The sequence below is a fragment of the Rhyacophila brunnea genome, unplaced genomic scaffold (genome assembly GCF_057557595.1).
Source record: "Rhyacophila brunnea isolate RB1 unplaced genomic scaffold, BYU_Rbru_1.0 scaffold_3, whole genome shotgun sequence".
Taxonomy (NCBI): Eukaryota; Metazoa; Arthropoda; class Insecta; order Trichoptera; family Rhyacophilidae; genus Rhyacophila; species Rhyacophila brunnea.
The window spans coordinates 23,824,786-23,846,369 of record NW_028232965.1 but is presented as its reverse complement, the minus strand read 5'-3'; the positions used below and the strand labels follow the sequence as shown (position 1 = coordinate 23,846,369).

At 31.4% G+C, this 21,584-nt stretch overlaps 1 protein-coding gene across 1 annotated transcript in view; it reads left to right on the top strand.

Moving 5' to 3' along the window:
- The window catches only part of LOC147068089 (netrin receptor UNC5C-like), a 65,854-nt gene that overhangs the window by 6,775 nt on the left and 37,495 nt on the right, over positions 1-21,584 (top strand). Inside the window, exons 4-6 of the mRNA XM_085952588.1 lie at positions 2,542-2,978; positions 4,048-4,261; positions 20,568-20,779. Coding sequence (XP_085808714.1) covers positions 2,542-2,978; positions 4,048-4,261; positions 20,568-20,779 — 863 coding nt within the window. The remainder of the gene's footprint in view (positions 1-2,541; positions 2,979-4,047; positions 4,262-20,567; positions 20,780-21,584) is intronic.

The following is a 21,584-nucleotide window of genomic DNA, read 5'->3' as shown; positions in this document are numbered from 1 at the left end:
CTTTTTGTTTGGCGGAACTCTTGAGATATTTTTAAATCCATACTTTGATGACACACATGAATATCCTGATGATAAACCACAAATTAACGCCGGAGGTGAAAACTCTGTAGTCTTCACTTAATCATGCTATGTCCTAAATAACGCACGTTCTACTAAATTTTGGTTCATACCTAATATAGCTGTAAAAAAATCTTTTCCCATGTAGAATTGGCTATTGTTAAAAAATAGCAATGGTGTGATAATAATGTAAACCTAAATGAGCTTAACTTTCCAATTAGGCACTCTTGCTCAAATGCAGGTTGCTTGAACCTTAAATATCTACTTACCTGCCATTTCGTTAAACTGATAATACATAGATTATTTATTTATATTCAGTATGTATTGATAATAGGTATATTATATAGCATCTCCTTAAAATATCAACGTTGAATTTGTCTTTGTATATGGTACGATAGAAAGCGACAGAAATATGATTTAAGACAGTGGGAGCTGGAACCAAAGCATAATCAACTAATGATATTTCCTGATTCCTATGTGTTGCGAATTCAACTTGTCGGGATGTTGGTCGCCACCCAATATTTCGTTATTTCCGTAAGACAACAAAAAACCATCCAATACTTTTTTCCATAATAAAGTAAGCGGTTATACGACAATACTTCTTTTTGATGTGTAACTAAATGATATGGGTCAAGAAAAATATGTGATATCAATCACTTGTATATAATATGATTCTATTGAACAAGTATCGTTATATTGGTAGATAGCTTATTGTGTTTGATTCAACATCGATTATATTATTAGGCTTGTCACTGTGTATTTCCTATATTTTATGATCTGTAATACATTATTTTAGTTATATAAATAAATATCTACTTATCTGAAAAGGTGTCCATCAATCATACTTCCATGTATGTGTCAATCATACACAGTTAAACAGATAAAACGGAATTGCTATTGATGTCATATAAATAATAAAACTCCGCCGGTACTTCGATCCCCCTGAGAGCTTTAAGCGCTGGGAAAAGTTTGTTCTTTATGACAAGTTTCAGTAGGTATTATTTTATTCCACTAAATTACACTTTCGGTTATTTCGTGAACGTTTAATACAATATCCTATTTTGATAGATTATATTTTTTACTATTCACTAAGCAGTACATTTTAAAAAGTTTTATTACATAAATAGTTGCGGTATAAATAAAAAATAATTGATGAGGATTTTATTTTGTTACAATGTTTTCGTTTTTCGTGCCTTGTTCACATTTCTGTGGGCGACACCCGCCCCTTTGTCAAGACAAATTAAAACTTACTCGATCAGCTTCTTAGCTAGTTAGTTTTTAGTTTTAGCGTAGGGGCAAGGGGGCTACGTAAAAGTATTTTGTATTATTGTTCCAGAGAACGTATGTATAGCTACGAAATTAATAACGAAAGTAAGTTAGTATTTAATTAAGTGGGTACCTACTAAAATAAATCTTTACCTATTTGCTACTGCAGTTCTGAATATAGATTAAATATTAGAGATAACATGTTTAAAAAATATATAGTAGTTCTTTTTATCAATAATTAATATTGGCTTAGTTACGACTCGAGGCTTTATATATGGGGTGGTAGGCTGTGCTGATCCGATATAAACAATGCACATTAAACTTTTCCAGTCAAAGTCTTATTTGTTAATTGAACTAAGAATATACAAATTGCAGATAACGTTAATTAGATTTTAAAATTAAACCAAACCATAATTGATTAAAGATAAAAAATATTCTTCTATGCATAAAATATCTACAATAATTATTCCATTTAATCATATATAACTTTCAATATTTTTTTAATCTATTATGGTCTGGTTGACCATGGTTTAAGTAAATTAAAAAAAATAATCAACATCTTTTGCAATTTGTATTCTTAGTTCAGTGAAAATAAATACGTATGACTGACAAAATGTGCACTATTTTTGCTCGATCTCCACAACCTACTGCAACTTTTCACTGCTGCCTTATATACTGGGTATTTCGATCGTGGCACATTAGTCTTTGAATAACATACGATAAATGCAAATTATTCTTAATTCGTAATACATTATTTAATTAATACTAACGACATATTATTCAATTGAAAATTATTTTATTTTTATTTACCACATATGTATCCGTCTAACATTCGAAGTATCAACAATAACAACAACACTATTTTTCGCACGACGATAATACCCCAATCACTCGAATATGAAAGTTAAGCTTAGAATGTCATTTTATACCATACCAACTTTTCATAAGCGATCGAATGCCTACTATAGTGGCTATCTTCACGTCTCTGCAAACAAGATGAAAAAATCTTTTATTTCCTTTTACTGTTAATACCTAGGTATGGCGTATTCAATCATTAAATGATAAATTAATGTAAATAAATAAACATAATGTAGGTGGTTTAAAAGGTGTGGGGGAGGCCAATTTTTTATGTTAACAATATAATTTATCCTTCATAAGTTGCTACAAATTATTTTATATACCTGCCTAATTACTATTTTTTTTGATATTTCTTTGCAGATGATTTCTCACATAAACAACCCGCAGCGAATGAACAAGAAGAATTGAAAAAACTCGACATGGAGACATTGTCGAAATCCAACCAGACTTCCAAGTCCGATAAGGATTTAAAACCAATTCATACTCCAGATTTTCCGGAAGCCTACGATCCTTATAATCCTGCGCACAAATTCTCCGTCGAAGAAAAACACGACGATACAGATTTGGACTATGACAATTATGATGCAAAGATTCCATCAAGTCGAAAGGACATTGGAAGTATTGATCGTGATATTGGAGAAGATGAGGATCAGCATATGTTAGGTCCTGTCGGAACTGATCATCTACTGCAGCCTGGTTCAGATAACTCTCCTGTATTCTTGTTGGAGCCTAAAGATGCTTACGTCATTAAAAGTAAACCGGCCACGCTTCAGTGCAGAGCTGCCAATGCCTTACAGGTAAACAAAAACCATTATCTATAAATTATTATTGCATTAAGTGAAAAATAAATTCACCTACGTAAATATAAAGTGGTAGTGTTTCCTTATATTTCAATATTTCTGCACGATAAGATTTTAATACTATGTACTTAACCAACTTTACATTATTGGTGAAAAAGAAGATATCTATTTACCTATCAGTGGCGAAGATTCTATACTAGGCGATTATTTAAAGCCTACTTTCAAGAAAACAATTTTTAATTGAATAGTGTTTAAATAATCACTTATATTACAGATTACAGCACCATCTGTCAAAGGTTTAAAAAAAATATGCCACAGCGCGCCACCTATCTTCAACTATTGTATGTATCGGATTATTCGCCGATGGATGCTGATGTTTTTTGTATGGATGTTATGTCACGTGACCTCAGCATGTCTATCGCGATGTATGTAATACGATAGGCTTCGATGCATCAGCATTAAAATATTTGGGCATAATATTTTTGTCTATGACTGCAGCTTTAAAAACAAAAATTTATATGGCATTCGATCACTTATAAATAAATATAGATCGTTTGTAAAAATAAAAATAAATTATCCTTTGTTTTTTAAATTAAAATTTAAAAATGATTTGCCAAGTTAGTGGTTCTGTAAATTAATGATGCGCGAAGAATACTCAACTTAGATGACTGAGGTGAGAATAGATTCATAATGATTCGTCAACTGAAATCTCTACTGCTGGTAACAGATCTTGTACAATAATTAAAGAATTTTCTTAACCCACCACTATCACGGAAACGGAGTTATCACGGAAACGCCAATTCAATTAACTACTTATTTGTTTGATTGAAGTTTGCCCACAATGGCAGACTTCGGGAATGGTTTTCGAAGTACATCGCAGAATAAGAGCGATACGTAGGATCGAGTTTTTCATTTGAAATGTATTTAAAGAGAAACTATTCAGTCGAAATGAAGTTTGTAACAAAGTACCTTACTGTAAAATCAAATACAACCCACAGTTTGCGGTATTGTAGAACATATTTGAATGATATTTTAAAAATAATGGTAATGTTTATTTTTCTTATAGGTATTCTTCAAGTGCAACGGTGAACGTTGGTCAGGTTCCACTCAACTGGAATTTGTAGATCCTCAAACTGGCGTAAGGATCGTAGAAGCCGAGTGCAATGTGACGAGAAACCAAGTTGAAGAATACTTTGGTAAAGACTCTTTTCAGTGCCAGTGCTTTGCGTGGACTGGACGAGGGCAGATTAAGAGTCAGCCTGCATACATTGAAGTTGCTTGTAAGTATTTTTGGAACTAATTTTATTTTGTGTAATAGGTACTGAGCATGTTTTTCATATTACATTTTTAATATAAATTATATCCTGTGCGTAGTGAATTATAAATCCTTAAAAATAATACTCAAGTTATTGTATAGGTACTATAAAAATATCAGTAGGTAACTATATTTCTATTGTAGACAATTTAACTGAAAGATTATCTATATACGAGTATTATTTACATACATTAGTTTCAAATATAGAACATAGCCAATATATGCAAACCGTTCACCCTATTCACCCGATAAGGCTTGTCAAACATCTTTATAGTCAGTTCATATCAATCAAAAAACGACTGAAAATCACTCGTAATACAAGAATCTTAACTATTAGGTATATAAAAGTGTTTTCAAAGATCTAAGTAAAATAAAACTCACAAACTAAAATGTTAAGGCTGGGGGTAAAATACAATAATCATACTTGAGCGAAGAACAGTGTACCTATCTTTTACAGACCACGACAGCGCACAGTTTACAATATTTATTTATAAATTAAAATGATTAATGTTAAAATCAAAAGACGATTAGTGCTTGTTTTCATTTGCTTTTCATGCGCAAGGTGTTAACTGAACGTTGATTACTCGGAATATGAGGCCAGGTGAAATGATTGTTATTGTGCCTTCGTAGTCCAGTGCGTAAGACGCCGGTTTTCCAGGACTCCGGGTTCGACTCGGTGAGGTCACAAATCACAATGTATTTATGTGTTTTTGTGATTGTTTTTATTAATACAATACTATAATTGGGTATAATAATGTGTTGTAGTGCTAAAAAGAATATACATATATGTATTTATATAATATACACTATATTAGATATTATAATTAATTATAATACCTTATAGACTAATTTTAGACAGCCAACACCTTGTTATAAGACCATCAGAAGCCATTTTCGACCTAATTTCCGTCAATTTTGACAATTTAATGAGTGTAAATACGTACAAACTAATATACATATTTTATAAATGAGTATGTTGCGTACAAACTAATGTAAATAGTGGTAAAATTAGTTATTGGTTATTGCCGTCGTATATACCTATATGCAGTTCAAATTTAGGAACATGATTATACGAGCACGTTTATATGTATTATCTATCCACCTCCTAATTGCTAAAATTCATATCGGAATGTCTGCATTTTTGTAGAATTATTTGAAATGTTTTTTCGGAAAGTATTTAGGTTAGGTATAAAAAGGGCGAGCGCAGGATGAACTGTTTTCATTTTACAAATGGACGCTTTGTGTTTCATAAATGGCAGAGGAGGATTCTGATTCATCCATTAGCTTAATCATAAACCTTTTTTTTCTCATTCAGTCGTATCTGTGTGCTTACCTACTTTAATACGAGTAAAAGGCCAAAATGATACTCTACTTTCCCAACTAATTGGTCTCTCGAACGGACTAGGTTGTTGATTGATTCACACACAGGTGATTTTGAAAGGATGAGTTTTTCTCTATGCCGATTTTTCTTGTTAGGTATTTATTAATCTTTTCTCGTAATAGATTAATAAAATGATTATTATTGTTCCGCCAAATACTCTCTAAAATTTAGTCTATGCACAATAACATGTTACACATTAATGAAGAATACTACTTAATGTGACGAAAGTCACGATCTACTCCTACTCCGTTGGCTAGGTAAAAATATTTTACTAATTCACGAGAAAATAGGGCAAGGTGTCATTGGCATTTAACCTATTCGAAAACACAGTTTAAAGTATTCTTCAGTTTAGTGGATGAATTCATACATAGTAGGGTTAAGGGGGGGGGGACATGCTCAGCGTAGGTCAAAATGGAGCTTTTATTCTATTTTCAAAGCATGATCCTGGACATTCCTTAAACGTTGTAGATAATCTATTTATATAACTTTGAAGCCTTATTCTTTATATTTATTTTAAACATTTGATAACTGCATAAAGTATTTTTATTACATTACGTAGCCATAAATTGACAATGTGTGTGTAACAATGTGACAAATTGAACATGTACCGTTAAAAAAAATAGGATTTTTTTCGGTTAGGTACATGTTCAAACACGCGCATTAACATCATTTTACTCCTTACTTCAATTATAGTTTGTCAATTTATGGCTACGGCCGTATGTTGTAGCTTAACCACTGGGGAATGCCAAAAGAAATGGCGTATTTCAAAAAAACACTACCTTATTCTTAGATCAATAATTATTATAAAACAATCAATATTCGTAGGATGATTATCACATTTAAATGGTCAAAGACATAGCTTATAATCAGTATCTTTAGAATTATCTTTAAATATGTTAATCTTGCCCATTTTTTGAATAATAAAATGCCTAATTCTTGTCAAATTTGGGGTCACAGAGATTATCAATATAATTTTTTATCGTAAATATTTCACTATAATAATGTCGACATGAATTATACTGTTGGTTTTATAAATGCGTTTAAAAATTAATAAATATAAAAAATCTTAACACCACTGCACATTTATGTACTGAAATATGACTATATTCTAAAACATTAGAGCGAGAGGTTTAAAAGAATACTATTTTATGTAATAAAAATACTTTATGCAGTCATCAAATGTTTAAAATACATATAAAGAATAATAAGGCTTCAAAATTATATAAATAGATTATCTACAACGTTTAAGGAATGTCCAGGATCATGCTTTGAAAATAGAATAAAAGCTCCATTTTGACCCACGCTGAGCACGTCCGCCCTTAACATACTTTAAAATGTTTGTTTTACTACGTATCCAAAAAAATAAATAATGATTTTGTGAAAGCTCTCAGATACCAACTACACGTATTATTAATTTGAGTGCATAGCTAATAAATTGAAATTGAAACACATTATTTATTGTGAAGTAAATGTTAGATAGATTCAAAGTGCGGGGGTATCTGGGTATAAGGAATGTACCCGAAAAAGTACGAGAAACTACAAGTAGTCGGCGGGATAAATAGTGGGATATGCTAGATTTTGTTAAATCGTTTTGTTAAATTGTAAAATTATTATCTATATTTTTTTGAAATGGATCCCCCAAACAATTTTTTGTATGCGTGCCTAATTGGTGGAGTGCTAGAATTGGTGATATTATACTATTTTATAATCAAGGCAGGTTTTAGAATTTTTAGATAATAATTTATAAAGGCTATTATTTGGCATACCTACACACTGTTCAGTAAAATCTACCTGGTCTGAATATTGGTTTCCGGCAGATATAAACGTACAAAGGTAGTTACTAGGTCATGGCCCTCAAAAGGGGAGGGGGGCTGACAGGGCTTTATGCTGGGAGCCCGGGCTTTGGGGGGGGGGGGGGGGGCGGCGTGGTGGGTCGACCTGATAAGTGAGATAAACACTCTTCACAAATTTGCTCTAATAGGAAAAAAGTCGCCTGCGGAGCTATTTCACTTAAAGAGTTATAAAATTTTATAATAACTAGTGTGGAATTTTTGATTATTACGTGTTGATATTCGACAACTCCATAAAATTCAACAATACAAAAAATCGTTAAAAATACACCGAATACCCTTAATTTTACCTGAAACACCATTTAGAAAATGCTTCTGTATAGCGTCCCACTGTCTTTAACCCAGCAATGGGTAGGAGGGCCGTCAAAGATCCTGGCCTGGGGACCCGCTTCAGGATGTGGGGGCCATGTACTAGATGCATATAATATTTTAAAATTTAATATGTAACTTTAAATGCTTTCACGGAACCACATTTTGAGAAACGCTGCTCTATATAATGCTGCAGTAGTCGTGGATGGAATCTTTTTATTACTACATTAACAACACGTATAGTATGTAAATTACGTGTTATATTATAAATTATAACACTCATAGCATAACACTAAAATTGATATTCTTGTTCGCGGCATCAATATGCTGTTATCAAACTTTCCAGTCTTAAATTGATTATTTTACATACTTTTAAGTCTCAAAGTGAACTCAAATGCCTTATCACGAAACTAAACGCCGAGTTTTATTCCTACTTCCGCCATTAAATGATGCAAAAGCCATTTAACCTGTAATCTTGTTCATGCGAGAATAGTAAACTTGTAGTTTAGGTTTAGAGTTGTATGCGATATTTGAATAAGTCTTATATAAGTCTTACAAAACTTTACAAGCGAATACGACCGCGGTTTTATACCAATCGTAAAAATACGCTATATACGTTTGAGATAAACTTTTAAACCATCGTTGCTAAATGAACCGTGTTAAATTTATCACACCATGAGTTACATGCTTTCGCGATTACTTTTTTAAAGATTTAGTAAAGTATTGTTATATCTATGAATTTACATACCTATTTACTACGATGTAATGATTTTACAAGTTATCTGCGAATTTTTATCAGGTATTTTAGTATGGGTGCCACGAACTTACTTTCAAAAAAAATATTGACCACAGCGTGAGAGCAAAAATATATTATTCATTATACATATAATATTAAAAATAATTACAAGACAAAAATAACCTTTAATATACAACGTTTTTAAATTTCCTGTTGAATTATTATGCTCAATATGCTCAAACTTGTACTTGATATGGAGTAAATAAAAACAAACAAATATAGCATACTGAAATGTCATTTTGATTTCCATAGTAACGCACGTATATATTAATAATTTAGTTACTAGGACCACCCACTTAGCAACCAATAATAGTGGATTGGATTACGGATTTCTTCCGAAATAACTTTTCATGAAAAACAGAATTAACTGAAAATGAATTCAATTCTACTTAAAGATGGCTAAAAGTATTAAAAGAATGCATTGGCATCGTGTTCTGATATACCTATTCTAAAAGTTTCAAATGTCTAGCTAGTCGGGAAGTTAGTTAAAAATCGATTGCAAGATTTGTACTGGATAAACAACCACCGGACAAATAAGAATACAAGCTAATAAAAACGTTGTAACATATTATTCTAAATTTCATTAATAATTGATAGTAGATACCTACGTATAAAAATTTGGTTTTAGTACATTTATAGGTAATGTATAACATATTATGGCCCTATGTACCCTACAGTCTGATAAAGATCTTGGCCGCCTGGAGAAGGTTTTTATCGATAAATGATTGTTAATTGCTCAACCTATTCATTATCAATATTTGTCTGTTATTCATGCTCCTCTTTTTCATGACTACTTTTAATTTAAAATCTTGTAACTTAAGTCAAGTGCGCGCTGACCTGACTGAGACAGAATGGAGGTTTTATTAACATGTTTTTAACGAAAAATGGATGTTAGCTACTTGCTCCCGTGGGATTCATGGTATTATAAGCCAGGGTAACCGCTTGGCCATCATGACATAAACAAATGATGATGCTTCACATCTAAAATGGATCTATGTGATATGCCCGATTAAGACCGGGTGTGGTGCGGGCGATTGGTTTGGAGGGTCTTGGTGTCGCTCAACCTGTTCGGTCTAGTATACTCTTGGTATAACGAAAAAGTGGAAAAAAATACAAACGAGCTTGCCAGACTCAGGATTAAGATTCTCGGCCCACAACTTTCGAAGCGGACTTCAAGCTTTTTTTAAGTAAAAATACTGAGTTTTGTACAAATTATTTTTCCTTACCGTTATCTCATTATTGAGAATAGTGGTCTACATGAACAATTATTATTTTGCTCACGAACCTCATCTAATTGTTATTGGTATTTTGCTGTCAATGAAGACCCGTCGTATTTTTCATTTGATTGATCCAGTGTACGGATGTCCTCCCTCATTTACCCTTTATGTTATCAATCTGAACAGGTTTTTCCGAACTGTCGACTCACATCCTCTTAAAAATGATACATAATAATATGTCTAAAACAATATTGCATACAATTAATTCTTAACTTTGATTGTCAATATTTTGAAACCAGTCCTAATATATTAATTAAAGTGGAATAAGTACTATAAAAAAATTGCGTTTTAGTAAATAAAAACAACAATACAATGCAGTTCCACCATGAATTGACAGTTACGAAATAAAAGAAATGTCAATATTTTTATAATTTAAATGTCTGATTTCCATAAATCATATATCACGTAAATAAGATTTTATCTCATGTAGGTAATATACCAGTGGCGAAGACTCCATACTAGGCGATTATTTATAGCCTACCTTCTTAAGAAAAATATTTTTTTTAATTTCATATTGATGTATTTATATAATCACAAATAATAATATATTCAATATGCCCAAAGACATCTATCGTGTAATTGTCATAATTTTACGATCTTTTCCCATATTTCAATAAGCACTATCTATGGCATATCTTGAAAGTTTAAAAAAATAAAACACACTGTGTTTCGCTTCACATATTGTATAGGATTATTTTGGCGTGAATCGTCGGGTTTTCAATATGAAATTTTTTCTCATAATTTCAAAATATCTGGCGTCCCGCATACAAATGATCAAGCTGTTTCGTTAGCGCTTACCTCGCGAGAGCGCATTTATTCAAAATAATAATTAATAAGAAGATAATTTAAAAAATAATTTCTATGCTATTCAATCACATAAATATGTATTGATTGTTGTTAAAAATATAAAATAATTTATCTCGTGATTTTTATTTATCTATTAGTTCACTCATTAGACAATTTATATATCTGATATTGTACCTACCTAATTCGGTGTTTTAAATATAGAAGTATTTTAAAATGTCTAGTTTTTCGGGTTAAATTATAAATTGTTATGGAACAAAATATATCTACTAACATTTTCAGCGAATGGGTCCCGTGAGATCAAATCATATTAATGTGATCGATGTCACCATTTTAAAATAACGAAATGTCTGATTCTATTAAAACAAAGTTGAAAAAACTATATGAATTCTATTTTAAAACTAAATGCATTGTTATTATTTGTACCTCCTATATATTTTTTGAGAAAAAAGTAATAAAGCTCTTCTGCTAGTATTGATGTATGGATCATAATGCTGGACATTCAGTAAAATAGGGTGAGAGAAATATGAATATCTTTGAAATAATAGTTTTAAGAATCTTTGAGTGTATTCAAGAAGATGGCATTCTGAGGAATAATGAGGAGCTGTACACATTTTATGCAGGCGAAAAAATCACGTGGTATAATATGATGAATCGTCTGCGGTGGATTAGCCATGTGCATGGAATCCGCAACCCCTGAGGGTAAGAGATGACCTGGACAGGAGATTTAAGAATGCCCGGACAAAACAAATACAGTGTCGGCACTGAATCATCGGATGGAGGAAGTTTTTGAAAGAGGTCTAGACCCGCCATGGGTTGTATCATCTATAAATATATCGATGTAATATTTCGCAGAAGAAATCCGTATGAATACTTATTAGTTTATTGAAATAATTGATTGAGTCGAGTTGATAATAAACAAATACCTTGTCTAGCAATCTATCAGCAAACTTTCAAAATAACTAATTGTTTGAAAATACGTATTAAAATTAAGCGATTCCGGAAAGTTGCTTCACATTGCCGCTGTAATACGTACCAAGTACTAATAATATATCATCCGCAATTTACAGTGATGTGTATACAGGCTAAACTTCCTTTTCCAATTATTACAAATTAAATTAAAACTTTTGCTTCACCATACGTGTACCGATGTGTACTGTCAAATTTAGTTTCGCAGGGGAATATATATTTGAAACAAGAACATAGAGGCATTGCTCACGGCTATGTGAAATGTATTGTACGGAATGGAACTCAGATAACTTTAAATCGTCTGCGAAGTTAGAGCTATAATTCAAATTATATAATAAATTTATTTGTGCTGCTCATCCCGAATACCGCTTAATGGCTCAGTTACGGTTTTTGCGGTTCCTGCAATTCAGTTACAGCTAAATATTTACGGTCTGAAAAACAAAAATAAATTTAAGTGCCTGTTGGGTAGATTGTGCAACCTCGGCAAATCTATCTGTTATTTCAACACAACAAATTGTATAACTATAAACTTTTTCTGTCTTTCACAGATTTTATTCTTATCTTCTTTGTAATATCAATATTATTTTATATAGTGATACATAATTATGACCAGTAGCGTGCGGTGACTTTTGCGTGTAGGGATTCCTTTGAAAAGATTATATTCACATAATATTATCAACGTAGGCTTTTGTGACCGATTGAATCTTGGCGAGCGGACGATGAATTAGTATAAAGTATAATGTTGCAGCCTTTGCAGGTTTGGTATATTTTTTAGTACTAATACATACAAATAGAACCTTAACAAGTAAAGTTTAGCAAAATTCACCAGACGGCTACGTATAAATACAACGTAGTATATCGATTCTTAGCAGGGATGCGGAGATCTATGGGATCTACGGCATTTATGGACCGCACGCCACTGTTTGACGCGTGCTTGCTGGAGTGCTATATACACAGTTACATATAATCTACTAAGGCTTTCGTTACAAGTTGTGTAATGTGTGGTGTGCTTTTGCGGAGTAGTAGTTTTGTGATATCGTTCAATAAAACTAACCATAGAATTGCTCAATAAATACTAATATAATATTATTGGAAAAAAGATTATTTTTGGGAATGCTCCGCACATACAGCATCTATGAACTGTACGTCACTGTTGTTTTATATATATATATGTGTTAATAACATATGTGTAGTTTGCAATATAAATCCATTTTTCTTACTATTTATTTAAGGGCCGGCCATAGTTAATCCAATATTTTATATCCCTTGCTGTTCTAAAACCACCAATAAATTTAATATACTTGTAGGTATCTATGATTTATAGTCAATAAGACGTAATATAAATTGGTCTTTTTTATTGTATTATCAACGATAAGCCTTGACACAATAGTATGTAAAAAAGACGATGGCAGTACCTTTAATGTTATGTGGGTAATGAATGATCTGTATTTTTTTTTTAAATATTGGGTATGCCTCAAAATTTTGGATGGTACCTACTACTATAAACTATACTTGGATATAAACTATGCCAATAAAATATAATAATATATTGGATATACCTACCTCTTCACTCTTAGAATTTTAACTGCGATCAAATCCTTCGTTATGAAGATTCATGCACATATTAAAACGAAAAAAAAAACTGGGGTAGGTACCAAATTACGCGTAATGTCGTGAGAGAACTCCAAATGCCCACAATTGACTGACAATATTAACGTCGGGAGGGAGGAAAGCGCTCGTGAAGACTTAAAATTGAAATCGTGCTGCATGCTTTAATGGACCGCTTTGGTCTTGGCGGATGGAGAACGTCGTGCACATCATCATTAGTCATAATCTTGTAATTATAACTCCTCGGGCTTTCGAGAAAAAGACAAAATAGCTGTAACGGCCGTAAAATTATTTTGTAGGGAAACGTACGGAGGCGACACGAAAGATAAGCCCCAGTCAAGTTTAACGTCAAAAGCTAAGCTCAAAGTTGTGATGTTATTTATTATAATCTATTATGTAAATATATGACGTTTAAAAAAAATATAAGTACACAGTTTTAATGGAGCCATCATCCGTAGAATACGTTTTTTGTTTTTAATAAATAAAATGAGAAATGCGTGCAATTAATGACAATTTCTATTTTAGAAATAGCGTTTATTTCACAATTTGTATAAATATTAGTCAACAATAAAATACATACTTTTACGGTGGGTGCTCCGCCTACCAGAGGAATCTATAAAAAAATATGAAGCTTGCAATTTGAGACAATGTATTGATAATTTAAATTAAAAACATTAAAAAGATTTCGAGAAAGAAGAAGAAACGAGAGAAGAAAAAGTCAAAAATAAACTTACAGAAAAAAACGTTATAAAATGTGAATTCGTTAAAGGAACCTATCTTATTACTACATCATATTTATTATTCCCTATATTATTTTGTTTATCATGAGAATTTAGTTTTCTGTGGTTTGGAATTATTATGAGTTGCTTCATTTCATGACATCAACTTATTATTTAAATGGGACAAAAGAACATATCATTTTGTTTATACTGATTATAGTCGCCATTTTTAATACGCCAACGTACCTACAGAATGCTATTTTTTCTAATATTATCATTGTTTTATTAAAACTCACCTTTTAACCATAAGATATTGTAAACATGATGACCGATAATAGAAAGTTTAATTTTAACTATCTCAATAATTACATTGACAAGGTTTTTTGTAACAATTAAAAAAACGTTCTGGTATCACCGTCAAGTTTTGTGGTTTAAAAGTTCGTATACTTACATTTATTTTGGTTATAATATCATATAGTGTAGTATAGAACGTTTTGGTTATCGGTTATCGATAATGATTTAAATCGTGCCTACAATTTGATAAAAGCGCTAATTAATAAAATTTCGGTCATGATTATTTTAAGCTGATCATAAAATAATAAAAACTCGTTTCAGCGGATACTAAATACGTCGGAATTGGTAGCGAATGTCGCGGTTTAATCTAAAAAAATGTTACCCCCTGTCAGTTTAATTGTTCGGATAAATTAAACCTACGCTGCCGTGTTCAGTAAATGAACGTTGGGAGGTGGTTCAAAGGGTAATAAATAGTCCTTGAAGTATTAGCTACATTGAACTTTTCGCTACGAATGTAATAAATTATAGTGAAACCGAAATGTCAAATCTTTATTTTAGTTTCTTCGCTTTAATATACGACGAGTAAATATTGGATTGATTTAATTGAAGTAAAACATTATTGATTAAACACAATATACCGAGTATATAGTTTTTGTGAATTGTGATATTTTGATTGGCTTCATCAATCACTTGACCATTGTAATTTCATATAATTTTTTAATTGAACACTTTGAATAATGTACAAAATACGAATTTGGGGTAAGTATGTTAAAGATCTAACTATATGCGCGTAATTATTCGTTTCTTGTCATAGAAACACGTTAATGACCACATAAAATGTTTTATATCATAAAATAGTAGATATTATTTTAAACTTCTTCGTGAGAATAACGCTTTATTTCGTTTTATAAGATATCAAATAGTACCGAACACTTTATTTAAATACTTATATTGTCCAAAATATCAAGATACTTATTAAAATATTCTTGGATCGAGTGTTATTCGAATACGTAGACTTATGCTACTTACGGCTAAGACACACAGCGATGAAATTTGCAGAAAATTTACGCAAACTGGTTTTTACTTGATTTCAATTGGATATAATATTTGCAATTAAAGAAGACCTGCTTTGACACGCCGCCGTCGGCGTCGTTTTGCGACACCGTGTGTATTGGCCCTTCTAGCCACAGACGCAAATACCATCCTTAGAGATTTTTCTTAATAACTACCGTATTTGTATTTTTTTTCGATTTCCGACAGTAAAATTAATGTCTACCATTTTTATAATTTTGAAACAACGTAATGATATTATTCAGGTAGTACCCGCTTATCTAAGCCGTGAGTTGCGACTTGCGAATACGGTTTTATTTCAGTCTGGGCAGAATTAAGATTGTAGTATCTATTCACAGAAAATACAGAATTAAAAAATAATAATAAAAAAGCCCTTTTTGTTTGTTTACAAAATTAATTGGTAATAATTGATGGAATTTGAATTAAAATTAAAATAATAGATTTAAGTTTTGGTAAATACAATGGCATACGTACAACTGAGATTTCTGTTTAGTTGTATTATGTTTGACATTGGTGAGAATATAGTGTCTAAAGATACCAAAAGGCGAAATAACGACCCAAATAGAAAAGTACAAAACTGAAATCAATCCATATAATTTACGTTGATATCTTTATGGTTATTTTTCATTTTTAAAACATGACGGCACGGCTTACAATCTCAACTACCCTTCAAAGTGATACTTGAAAGTACCCAAAATTAATCTATTAGACTTTTTCACCAGAGCTTTTACCCATTTCCAAGCGCTTTTTATCTCTCCAATCAATAGAGCAAAGTGCTTTTTTCATCAATGCGTATAATTGGGAACAAATAATGGTGCTCAACTCGTATATTTAGGGCGTTAAATTGATTTATTTTTTACGATTTATTAGAAAAAAGGCGTTGCCATTGACATTGTTAAATTGTGTGTAATCATTTTATAACCAACATAAATTCTATTACAATACAATATTATTGTGCTCATTATTTCATTTTTAAAATAGACAATCTTTTTTTAATAATAATAATAAAGAAATCTTTGAGATATTCATTCGTAGAAATGATATTTTGCAGTCATGCTCAAAATTATAAAATAAACGTTAGTTAATTATTAAAAAGAACTACATTTTGTAGCGTAACTTTTTGAATAGTCATCTGTTATGACATTTGTATTTTTTGTTCTTTTTACAGAATTATATTTTACTCTATTTATATATGTAAAAACGTTACAATATAACTGGTCTTAACTGAGAAACTAAACGTAAACTGAGAAAATAAGCTACAATGGTAGATTTAATATAACATCATAATATTATAATTATAATATCATAACAATAAAATTGTTTCGGATATTGGTATATTCGATCTGCGTGAGAATGAGTTAAGATGGACGTTGTTTCATAAATTATTAAAATATGGTCTACTTTACTTGGTCATTCTGTGTAGTTACTTCCGTATAATTATTAATCTTACTTTTTTTTGTTATTTTCATGTCATGTTATGAACTTTATATATTATTATAATAAATATGTAAAATAAATAAAATTAGTGTCGTTTTGATTCTCCAAATTACAGAGTTCATTTAGTGAAACAGTATACCAACCTAACTATGTCATATTTCCCAATGTTCCATTTATCATAATATGACATACTAGATTAACCAAAGGCCACGTGTAGTGTATTACTTTGATTTAAACATAAAATTTGATTCACACAAAACTTACGGCAATATGTTTTATTATTATTATAACACATAAATTATACTCTTAACACAAGATGAAGAATTGTTGATACACACTGAAACTAATGTTGACCCTTTTATTGTGTTTGGGATGAGATGTCAAAAAAGTGCAGTAAGTAAAAAAGTACCTCCCTGTCTAAATCATCACTATCATCAATACATACTTTTTGACTGATACCTATTTCGATATCTATCGATAATTTTGTTCTGATACGATACGAATTTGTCGAATATTTCTCGAGACCAAAATCCTAAGAATTTGCAATGTGTATCCATACGATATTGATTATGAATACTTTCATTCAATACGATATAAAATATCAATACTTTTACTTTGGATAATAACACATCCCTAGACATTAGAACGATTTAATTTTGATAAAATTATCACAACATTATCGAGCCTACATATTTCAAAATTTACCAAAAGCTTTCTCCTAATTCAAGTCATCGTAAATAACTTAAACATTTAGGAATTAGGCTTTTGTTTCCACACGGCGTGACTAATTCCTTTCGGACGTGAAATTTTCATCCCGGCTTTCTAAACATGTCTCTGCTACAATCGAAACTATGGTTTACCGGAAAACAACGTGATTCAGCTGTATACAGGGACATTTTGATAAACCGAGGCTGAGCTTATTTCAAATCTCACTGGCAGTAAATCAAATAAGTTAATTTAACTGGTTTATGTTTGAACTTATTATTTTGGGTTAACAATTGTAAAATTTATGGGATTTAGGTACCTACCCACTTAAAATATTGTATGAATGAAGGTAGAACTATACCTACTAACTCTAATGGATACAATAGAATTGATATTAAATTGAAAATTGCGCTTCTCTATATTGTGGCCATAATATTATGGATTTTAATTCATACAACATATTTTGGTTTTATAGAATAAATGGAATTTATTAAATTAAATTTTATTAATAATAAAATGTATTCATATTATGTGCAACGACCGGAGATTCAGTTATAGCTTTATTACAACGTTTTTATTATGTCGTATTCTTATTTGTCCGGTGGTTGTTTATCCAGTACAAATCTTGCAATCGATTTTCAACTAAATCCCCGACTAGCTAGACATTTGAAACTCTTAGAATATATCAGAACACGATGCCAACGCATTTTTTAAATATTTTTAGCCATCTCTAAGTAGAATTGAATTCATTTTAAGTTAATTCTGTTTTGTATGAAAAGTTATTTCGGAAGAAATCTGTAATCCAATCCACTATTATTGGTTGCTAGGGGTCTGGGGTCCTAGCAACTAAATTATTAATATATATGTGCGTTACTATGGAAATCAATATGAAATGTCAAAATGACATTTCAGTATTATTTCTATCAAGTACAAATTTTTTTGATCGTTTAAGCTAGTCAAGTCAAGTTTATAATATGGTTCAACAGATAATTTAAAAATGTTGTATATAAAAAGTTCTTTTTATCTTGTAATTATTTATATTATAAATTTATGTTTGAATTAAAACATAATTATATTTTTTTAATGTTCTTTGTTACCTACGTACTAATTATTTAAAACACAAATGTATTAAATTGTAACATTCGTATTCTGCCTATCGAGGTCTTTAAAAGCATTACACTCTTCGGATAAAAAAGCTAAATTACATTGTACTTAATCCACATTATGTAATACTAAATATTATAATAGATTTCACGTTAATATATTATTATATATTTGTAGTATAGATAATATCTCTCCGCTACCCAAATCATTATATTATTATTTTAGAATTTTCTACGTCCGGGGTTTTCTTAATCCGGAATTCTCATGCACGGAATTTTCTATCCGCAATATTAGTGTCAAGAATCTTCCGTTCACCATTGGTTAGTCGTTGATGGCTAGGTTCAACGAAAATTGGTCACTATTCTAAATTTCTAATCAATATTGGATTGAAATCCAACACGTGGTTACCTTTCATAATAACTTCAGAACACCTCAACCATAGTTCAAGATAAACATACTCAAGTTCGCAAATAAGTTAGTCGTTAATTTAACCCACCCGGCAACTCAAGAGAGCCCCTAAATACATACGCGTAAACCCCCTAACTTCCTAACCGATGCCTACTTATTATTATGTAGATGCGTTTGCAATTCAAATAAATTTAACCAAGCGTACATATACTTGGTTTAAAGGCTTTGCGGTTGAATCGAAACTTGCGTCGCGCAAATAAAAGAACAGGTATTTTCCATCGGGCATGTAACTAACTACTCCTTAGCCGGAATAGCGAAGCCGAAACTGATAGCATTTCCATAATTACACCTGAAGTATTTACCGAGTACCGAATACGCGCTTCGGCAACTTTACTTCTATTGAAGAGGCAAACTTAGGCTCTTCAATGGTGTTTGTTTGAGTTTCTATGCGGTTCCATTAAACGGTGTATTCAGCAATGCTGTGTGTACTACTATTGAGGCAAAGCAACCGAATCCGAGACCATAATGTCCGTAAACTGTATGTAGACGGTATAAATGCTTCTTGTGATTTATGCTAAAACATTTCACGTTGCTGTGCATCTCCTCTTAAATACTAATCCTGATATAGGTAATGTATTCGACGAGTTAAATTACTTGAACAACATTCTTACCATCTTACCTTTAACGTGCACATTTCTTAATTGGATCTAAGACTTTAACATCCGCATTATGTTGTTAATCACTTCAGTATATGTATAAACTAATACTAATAAAACACATCGTTACATATAATAACAAGGTAGTTTATTTTATCAACGCCGATTATTGAATTTAAATGTAGTTACATTTGTATACATAATATGCGGTGTTACGAGTTATACACGTAAAACATCTAAACATATAGATCTTATAACGACCAATCAGTGGGTATATAAGAATTTATACGGACAAAACAACCTGACTAATTAATGCCTATATTTTATTTGAGTATAAAATCAATTCGTAGAATTTTTACATGATTTTCGTTCGTGTCAGATTTAAACGATTGTTGTCCAATATGGAAATGATGGTTACGTGTAATTTGTGTGTATCACAGTTCACCCCAAGCTGTGGTACCGTCTAAACAAAAATACACTTAACATACATGAAAATGGTTGGTTACACAGTGAACTGTATTGAATAATTTTTCAGACACGGAAAATGATAAAATGATAAGTGATTATCGAAATGCGAATCGGCCAAAAATCTTGAATTAATAAAGATTGAGTGAGTTCAATTTTTATAGAAAGTGAAGGTAACTATCAGCACTATGTGCGTACCTATCTACTGTTATTCGTGATAATTATATGCGTTCGTTCATCTAAAATTATAAGTAATGATTCTGATTAGTTTTATCAAAAACTTCTTTAAAAGAGTTTGATACTTGTTCTGTATCTCAGTGGCACCACTTAAATTTTCTACTAATACATGTTATGTATTACATAATGCAAAATGTTTCTTTAATTTTTTTTTATATCAATATTGTATTTTTTTTTACAGATATTCGCAAGCAGTTCGTGTCACCTCCTGTAGCAACTAATGTTGAGAAATATGGTCAGACTGTCATTCGCTGTCTTCCACCTGCCGGCGCTCCTCCAGCTCAAATAACTTGGTTGAGGAATGGAGCGCTGCTTCAGACGTCTTCAGCATCCACATCTACCATCGTGGTTTCAGCTGAGGGACATCTATTAGTCTCACAAGCAATGTTACAGGTAGATAAATTTTATATTACATTTCTCGACCCTATGTGGATCATATTGGCGTCTATAGATTGGAGGCTATAATATTATTAACTAACTGACTTTTATAATAATTGATCATAGGTAGAGACGTCATACCGAAAGAAAGCGTAGGTATCGATTCTTTTTTTACGTCCCTAATCGTTGATTCCTTGCTCTGGACTAAAAAAAACAACATGTAAATTTATCTAACCGTAAGGACAACCCACGCTTCCAGAAATGGATACTTTTCCAATAATCCACCAAAAACATGATCAATGTACTGGCGGGCCTCGACTTTCTTACGTAATTGATTCCTCAAAATGTGTACGAATGTTGAATGTATGAAAGTAGAGCTATGTAAAAAAAAACACCGAAAAATGTACTTTAAAATATTTATTTATTAATGGGTATCTATAATAAAGTAAACGAGGCGTATTAAGAGCATACTTCAGTGAAACGGCAAATAATTTCCAACTATAGGTGCGACGAAATTTCGGACTCGCTGCCAATCGGAGAACGATAGTCGAGCTGTGAACACGTCAATTTGTTTTGTGATGGCGTCGGGGGAATTAATTATTAAATCGTGTAAAGATCACTAAAAAAACGTTACCCATTTACTTGAAAAAGAAAACATGCCAATGGATATATTATTATTATTACTAATACAACAATAAACATAATAATAAATGGACGCATGTTGAATTTTTATGACAAATTATGTTTTGTTCTGCACGCGTCATTTGCACAATCTTTGCACGATCGTTTTAGACCGTGCCCTAGCTGAAGTATAGCCTCA